The sequence below is a fragment of the Cuculus canorus genome, unplaced genomic scaffold (assembly GCF_017976375.1).
Source record: "Cuculus canorus isolate bCucCan1 unplaced genomic scaffold, bCucCan1.pri scaffold_78_arrow_ctg1, whole genome shotgun sequence".
Lineage (NCBI taxonomy): Eukaryota > Metazoa > Chordata > Aves > Cuculiformes > Cuculidae > Cuculus > Cuculus canorus.
The window spans coordinates 181,435-188,862 of NW_026527851.1; the positions used below are offsets into that span (position 1 = coordinate 181,435).

A 7,428-nucleotide genomic window follows, 5' to 3' on the forward strand; every position below is an offset into this window, starting at 1 on the left:
AGGGGCCTCTTCAATTTAGCCTGCCTGGAGCCTTCTGGAGCAGGCGGCTTGACTCCAGGCACAGCAGAGAGGTGCTGCCTGGGCTCCTGCAGCACCTTGGAGGAGGTGGGAAGCTTTGGCCCTGTGTTGAATGTTCTACGGGACACAGAGACCCCAACCTCCTCCTGCCCAGACAGCTGCTTTGCAGGCTGCGTCTCTGCTTTCTAGACAAAGAGACAGACAGACAGAGGTTCAGTGAGGAAAGGATTCAAGGGGCACAGCTCACCCAGGAACCCTCGGCTCAGCAGGGTCCCTCCTGCAAACCATCGTCCCTTGTGCCCACCTTCCTCCAAAGCTGCAGCCCCCGCCCTGGCAGAGTGGACAGAGGGGCAGCAGCTCCCAGGAAGCGACCGTTGGGACTCACCTGGCCCATCACTGGCTGGCTGGGCGGGATGGACACAGCCTTGGCCATGGGTCCCTCAACGCTCTTGACGGTGCCGCTTGTTCTGGGGAAAGCAGAGAAGCGCATGTGTTAACTGTGAGGAGGGCGCCTGCAACACTCTCCTCAGAGATGCATAAAAGCAACAGAAGCGAAGCTCCAATCAGACGAGCTGCTCTTGACCTACAGCTCTTGATCTACAAGGGCTGGACCTCTCCCTGCCTCCCTGCTCTGAGCCAGCTCCGTCCCACACCCTGGCTCGTGCTACCAGCGCTGTCCCAAATGCCGAGACCAGTGGCCAGAGGGGCTGGGAGACACACGGTGCTCTCACCTCAGGTAGAAAAGCACATAGGCCTGCTGGTTCAGGACCACCTTGATGGTGGTGAGGCCGACAGTGGCATCATTCATTTGGTACCACTGCCCATCGCTGGCCTGCAGAAGAAGAGAGAACGGGGTTGGGTTGCATCCAGGGACCTTCCTGGCCTGAAGTGCAGCAGGAACGGCGCCTGATGGCAGAGCTCCGCTCCACAGAACGCACGCGTGGCTCAGGGCCAGGAAAGGGGAGCTGCTGAAAGAGGCCCCACCGGCACCCAGCCCAGAGCAGGTGCCAAGAGAGCGCACTGGGCTCACCTTCACATAGCAGTAGTAGTGCCCCGAGTGGCAGGAGTACCCAGAGTGCACCAGCACGGCGTAGAGCTCATAATTCATAGGGTCCCCTTTGGCCTCTGACAAGTAAGGTCGGATGTCCAAGACCTCAGGGTATGTCACGTCCTGGGGAGAGACGACATCTCAGGAGCCCACACAGCAGCAAGAGCTCAGCTGTCCTCGGAGTCCCATGTCTTGAGAGAGGAGGACTCGCTCTCCCCAGGCAGAGGTCACAGTGAGCAAGACACCAGGATGAGCTGAACCCCCACTGCGCGGCTGGAGAAGGGCTGCAGCAGAGCTCGCACCGTGCACCTCCCACCCTGCTCTGGGCCACAGGGCCTTGGGCCAGGAGACAGCCCCAGCTCTGCAGTGCCAAGTACTCACCTTCTTGATTTTGTCTCCGCTGAAGATGGAAAAGCGCTTCAGCGAGACTATGAGAACACTGGAGGCTCGGTGGATGCTGAAGCGTTTGATGGCTTGCACTTTGGTCTGGCACCTGTACAGGAAGAGCTCGAGCTATTCAAGCTGTTCCACGGCACATGGAACTGTGATTGCCAGCTGGTTGCCAGCCCTGGCCAAGCGGCTCCAGTGCAGGCTTCCATGGCCACGTACCTCCCGGTTTAGCCATGGAGCAGCTAGAGAAGCCCTCCCTGCTTCCCCCTGGCACACCCGAGGGCCCCTTCCTGCCACAGGCCCACACACTCACTTGTTACACATGTAGGCGTTCTCCTCACACAGCATCTCTGGCCTCACAAACAACTTCAGTGCCTGCTCGATGCTTTCAGCTTCCTGCAAGGACAGAGGAGAGGTCAGGGCACGAGTGGCCTGTCCACGCCACAGCCTGGCTCCCTGCCCAGACACTGGCCCCGAGAGACAACACACAGTACGAGGCAGTGCAACAACAGCATCTGCTTCCCTGCCGCCTGCACTGGGACTTGACAGCAGCAGCTTAAGGAACCCTGAGGCACTAACGGTGCAGCTGCCGCAACAGCTCCTCCCCATCGCCACCCTGACACAGTACCTCGATCTCCACCGCCAGGTCCAGGAAGGGTTCATACGTGTCCGAGGGCCAATTGCACACTCTGCACATCACTGCAAAAGACAAAGCGATGAGCACACCCTGACACAACGCCAGCACCCACCACCACCTCAGCACAGCGCAGGCAGTGCAGGATTCCCCCTCTCCGCCTCTGGGCACCAGGATTCACCACCTGGCAAGGACGAAGGCCGGCAAGTCCACTGCATGGAGGGACAGCAAGAGTTGCCAGAGAGCTGGCAACACGGGTTCCTTTGCTGGTGGCAATGAGCTGGGGACCCACAGCCAACAGCTTTTACCATCTCCACCACAGGCATCACGGCCCGCAGGGATTGCACGATGGACCAGCTGCAGCTCCAGATAATTTACACATACTTAGTAATTTGCCCAAAAGATTTTCCCTGTGAGGATCTCAGGGAAGCAGCAGCCCCGACAGCTACAGGCCCTGGCAGCCAGCACTCACCACGTGACCGCAGGAAGCCACCAAAGATCTGGTGAACCAGCGTTGTGGTCTGGCTCTGCTGATCCAACCTAGAGACAGCAACACGGTATCTCACACCGCCCCTCCGCAACGGCCACCCCACGGGCCACCGCTGTGCCCTCAGGACACCTCCCCGGTGTGTTCTGGCCAGCAGAGAGCTGGCAGCAGGCGAGTCACAGCCCCTGTCACTCTGCTCCCCGGCTGGCACAGCTCCAGGGGTGGCACCAGGCTGCTCGAAGCAGCACAAACCCCTGCCTGGAGCTCCGCGCTGGGCACTGCAGGCAAAGGCAACGCAGCTTCCTGGGACACAGGGCTCCAGGAAGGCCTCCCACCCGCAGCCACAGAGACGGGACTCAACTAGGAAGCATACATGCATTCCTCGGCACCTGGGACAGGATCCTAAACCCATTGCACCCTTGGGATTTGGTGAGAGGAGCACAGCTATGCTGGGCCAGAGGAGTCAGGGTAAGGGAGCAGGCAGACAGCAGCCCAGAGCTGTGTCACCATGGGGCAGAGCTGGGCCCCGGAGGCAGTACCTCATTCCAAACCAACCCGGGGGACACGTTCACCCCACAGTCCCTTCCCACAGACACACGGGAACAGTGACGGGACAGCAGAGAACAGCAGCACAGGCTGTCAAGGGGCCCCACGTACTGGGTGCAGCCATCCAGGCAGGCTCTCTGCATGGCATTGATGGTGAAACTGAGGAACTCGTGTGCATCCTCCTGGCGGCCTAAGCGGATGTGCGTGGCAATCTCTGTAGGAGAGGAAGGATTCAGTCCCAGCACGCGCTCCAACACATGCAGGCCTTCCTTTTCTCCCTCCCTCCTTCCCTTCCTCCCTCTCTCCCTCCCTCAGGGCAGGGAATCTGAGCTTGAGCCCCCTCAACTCAAACCAGATGTCAGACTCAGGCTGGCCATGGGGGAAGCCCCACGCAGCCCCTGACAGACTCCAAGCGCAGCCCCTGGCAGACTCCAAGCGTCAGCTCTGAAGAGCAGTCTGCCAAGACCTGTCCTGATCTCAAAGGTTCTGCTCCTGCATCGCTCACTGTTGCCCTGCATGGCTAAGAAAGGGGAGCACAGCTATCCTTACTCTTGATGTTTCTGACGAAGGCCGTGGGCTGTATTGCGCTGCCGCTGCTACTGAAAACCTGCAGTACGTGCTTCTCCATAGTGCACAGCATGCAAAACTCCCCTCGCTGGCCTGAAGCAGGAGAGAAGACGTTGGGGACAAAGCCAGGAGAGATGGAGGCAGTCCACGGGACGGAGGATCTCTGGTCCCGTACAGCTCAGCCACGCGCCGTCTTCCCAATGAGCTTGGTGCAGTGGCACAGTTCGGGGCCATCCTGGCTTTGCAGGGAGCAGCACATGCCGCCCCCAGCTGACGCAGCCCCAGTCGCAGCACCGGCTGCTGCAACATCCCAGGCGGGACAGCATCCACGTGGATGGAAAACAGATCACAGGGCCAATCCCACCAGAGTCCTAAGGACAGGGCTGGAGCGCCGCAGGCTCCCCTTTGTCACAGTTTGGAGCAGTGTGCACCGGGACACCCCCCGGCAAAGTCCCCCAGAACCAACGGCGCCTGCCGGTGCACCGTCTTCTGCCCTGTGGGTGACTTCACGCAGTCCCCACAGGCAGAGACTGCTCAGCCCCCACAAAGCCAGCAGGTCCCATTGGACCAGTCTTAGTCCTGGGTATGCCCAGCAGAGTCAACGCCTTCCCAGACAAAAGGAGGCACAGCTTGGGAATGCTGCTGTGGCTGCAAAAAGTCAGATGGACACAGGAACGACCTCTTGATGGAGAAACGAGGCAGGAGGGAGCAGACAAGGCACGTCCTGACACCCACACACCCTCGCCAGAGCCATGTCTCCCCACTCACAGGTCCGGCTGTGCTCCCTGGACAGCAGGTAGTTGGCGAGCGGAGGCGTGTAGGTGAGGCACTGCACGGTGGAGTTGAGGAAGCACGTGTTCCCCAAGTTTTGCAGCCCGGCGCCGATCGGGTGGGTCCGCTGCCACTTCAGGGAGAGGCGCTCCACGGGGAAAAGCACCTTCTTTGGCGCGGGGATCCCGTCGCTTTGCATCCCTGGGACATGTTCGCTGCCTGTGGGGAGAGAAGGGTGGTGAGCGGCGAGGTGGGGGCTGCAGGGAGGGCTCCCCTCGCCCTCTCTACATACGTTGCTGGGCAGGCTCAGGGCTGCCACCAGTCTCCTCGTGGGGATTGAGCAGCTCGTCCTTACCCTGCAGACGGTTCAGCTGCTCGGAGGCGCTGTGCTTCGTCGGTTCCATCTCCATCTTCTGCTGCAGCGGCGCCTGGAACGGCGTGGCCACCTCCTGGTGCAGCTTTCGCCCATCCTTGCCGTCCTTCCGCTGCTCCTCGATGGCGATGGCGCTGCCCGGCGGCTGCGGGGAACGGAGGGGTCGGTCGAGCGGGCGGGGTGGGCGCCAGAGCGTTCCGCTCCGGCGCGCTGCATCCCGTGGCCACGGCAACGGACCCGACCTCTCGCCTTCCCCCGCGCCCCCCGGACGCCCCATCCGGTCCCCTCCGCGGTCCCCGAGCGCCTCCCGCCCCGCCCCCCCCCGCCCCTGCCGTTGCGGCGCCGTCCCGGCCGTCCCGTCCTGCCCCGCTACGCTCACCGATCCGCGTCGCCGCCGCTCCGCGCACGTGTCGCCGCTCCGCACAGGAGCCCGGCGGCACCGGACCCGCCCCGTGTCCCCGCGCTCCGCCTTCCGGGAGGGATAGAGGGCGGAACGAGGGTTCACAGGGGGCGGCATCGCGCTCCTCCCTCGCTACAACGAGGGCGGAGCCTCCGCGCTCCTCCTCCCGGGGTGGAACAGGGGGAGGGACAGAGCGCGCTCTCTCCTCGCTCCTCCGCTCAGGGGGGAACGAGGGCGGAACGAGGGCGGAGCCTCCTCGCTCCTCCGCTGCGGTTGGAACAGAGGGAGCAACGGAGGGCAGAGCCTCCTCGCTCCTCCTCCCGGGATGGGCACAGAGGGCACAGCCGCGGCGCCTTAGCGTTCCTCCTCTCAGCGTGGAACGAGGGCGGAACGGGGGCAGAGCCCCCGCGCCTCGTCGCTCCTCCTCTGGGATGGAACGAGGGCGGCAGCTGCGGATCCTCTGCACTCCTTTCGCCGTCGATTGAGGGTAGGACCTCAACGCTTCCGTGTATATCGCGCAAATTCTCCAAAGGCCGTCCGAGAGCGGGAGCTCAGCACTCCTGCGTCCGGGACTCTCCACCTCGAGAGGCAGAGTGAAAACCGTTTCAGCGCGTTCCCGTCGCCAGGGCAGCGAGTGGGCGTGACCGCGACTGCCCATTGGCTGAGAGGCCGAGGGGGCGTGGCCTGGGTGCTGAGTCTGGGCTTCCCATTGGGTGTTGCGTGGAGGGGGCGGGTCCAGGCGAGACTGCTTGTACCCATTGGCTGAGCCGCCAAGGGGGCGGGGCCGTTGAGGGCTTCACGTCCCCTTGATCGCTCCCGGCTCGCGGGACCCGTTAAGCAACGCGGCGGGGGGGGGAGGGGGGGGTGGAAATGATCCAGCGGCCCTTAATCCTCATAGTGGCCCCAGCAGCCCGGTTCTTGTTAAGCCGTATGGTCATGGTGGTCCCCGTTAAGCCCTGTGGTGGCAGTGGCCCAGTCTTTGTTAAGCCCCGCAGTGTGGGGTGGTTAATCCCCGTGGTGGGGGGTGACACCGTCCCGTTCAGCCCCGTGGTGGCCCTGGCGGCCCAGTCCCCATTAAGCCCTACAGTGGGGGGAACCCAGTCCCCGTTAGGCCCCGCAATGGCCTGGCAGCCCGGTCCCAGTTAAACCCCGTGGGGGGGGGACTGGGACCCCATTAAGCTTCACGGTGGCCCCGGCAGCACAGTCCCTGTTGAACCCCGTGTTAGAGGGGGGGTCTCATCCCAGTAAGCCCCACAGGAGGGGGTTCAGTCCCCATCAAGCCCTGTGGTGGCCCTGGTAGCTCAGTGCCCATTAAACCCCGCAGCTGCCACTGCCCTCCCCACGCGTTCGCTCCCGTCCATCCCTCCCCACATTTACAGCCCCATCAGGTCTCCCCCCTGCAGGGAACACCTGTGATTCCAGAACTGGATGAGGAGACGGAAATTATGACACAGGGACCACACAGCCAAAACCCACCTGTTAAACAAGTGGAAGTATTAAATCGAGAGACAGGAGCAGTGGCACGCACAATACAGCCCTGCTGAAAGCAAATGGGAGGCGGATCTGGCACTGATTAGAGGTTTTGGGGGGATTTCCTTTTCTTTCTTTTGAATTTTTCTCTTCAATAAAATTGCCCAGACTGGTCCAGTACAACATCTTCAACCTCACAGGGACGCACAGCATGAAAACGCCCCCGGAGCGGGGCTGTGAGGGGGTAACTCCCAGCAGGCTCCCAAAGCTGCAGACAGGGAGCTCCGCTACACACATTGTCAGAGATTAACTGAGAGGTGGTTATGGTAGTAGGATAATTAAAATTAAAACTTTGTATTTTGGTAAAATCATAAACACAAAAGCGCCCCTTAATCCCCATAGTGGCCCCAGTAGCCCGGTCCTCGTTAAGCCCTGTGGTGGCACTGACCCGGTCCTCATTAGGCCCCGCAGTGTGGGGTGGTCCCCACTAAGCCCTGTGGTGGGGGTGACTCCGTCCTGTTTAGCCCCGTGGTGGCCCTGGCGGCCCAATCCCCGTTAAGCCCCGTTGAGGGGGGGGGACGGGGACTGGGACCCCGTTAAGCTTCACGGTGGCCCTGGTGGAGCAGTCCCTGTTAAGTCCCGTGTTAGAGGGGGGGGTCATCCCCGCTAAGCCCCATAGGAAGGAGATTCAGTCCCCATCAAGCCCTGTGGTGGCCCTGGTAGC

At 62.1% G+C, this 7,428-nt stretch overlaps 1 protein-coding gene across 1 annotated transcript; it reads right to left on the bottom strand.

Annotated features, from left to right (window-relative positions):
• Positions 1-745: 745 nt before the first annotated feature.
• Positions 746-5,351, bottom strand: LOC104057635 (ubiquitin carboxyl-terminal hydrolase 36-like). The gene is made up of 10 exons (XM_054055809.1): positions 4,817-5,351; positions 4,459-4,680; positions 3,673-3,783; positions 3,235-3,337; positions 2,563-2,630; positions 2,085-2,155; positions 1,770-1,852; positions 1,448-1,559; positions 1,049-1,189; positions 746-850 (listed from the first exon to the last, which is right to left on the bottom strand). The coding sequence occupies exons 1-10, from the start codon at positions 5,349-5,351 to the stop codon at positions 746-748; spliced, it is 1,551 nt and encodes a 516-aa protein (XP_053911784.1).
• Positions 5,352-7,428: the final 2,077 nt, after the last annotated feature.

Bases quoted from the DNA above. Each gene is read 5' to 3' on its own strand.
- LOC104057635 (XM_054055809.1), bottom strand. From the start codon at position 5,351: ATGCCGCCCCCTGTGAACCCTCGTTCCGCCCTCTATCCCTCCCGGAAG. The intron at 3,784-4,458 runs GTGAGTGGGGAG...CTCCTGCTTCAG, and splicing joins CAGGGAGCACAGCCGGACCT to GCCAGCGAGGGGAGTTTTGC. The intron at 1,560-1,769 runs GTGAGTGTGTGG...CTTCCTGTACAG, and splicing joins AACGCCTACATGTGTAACAA to GTGCCAGACCAAAGTGCAAG.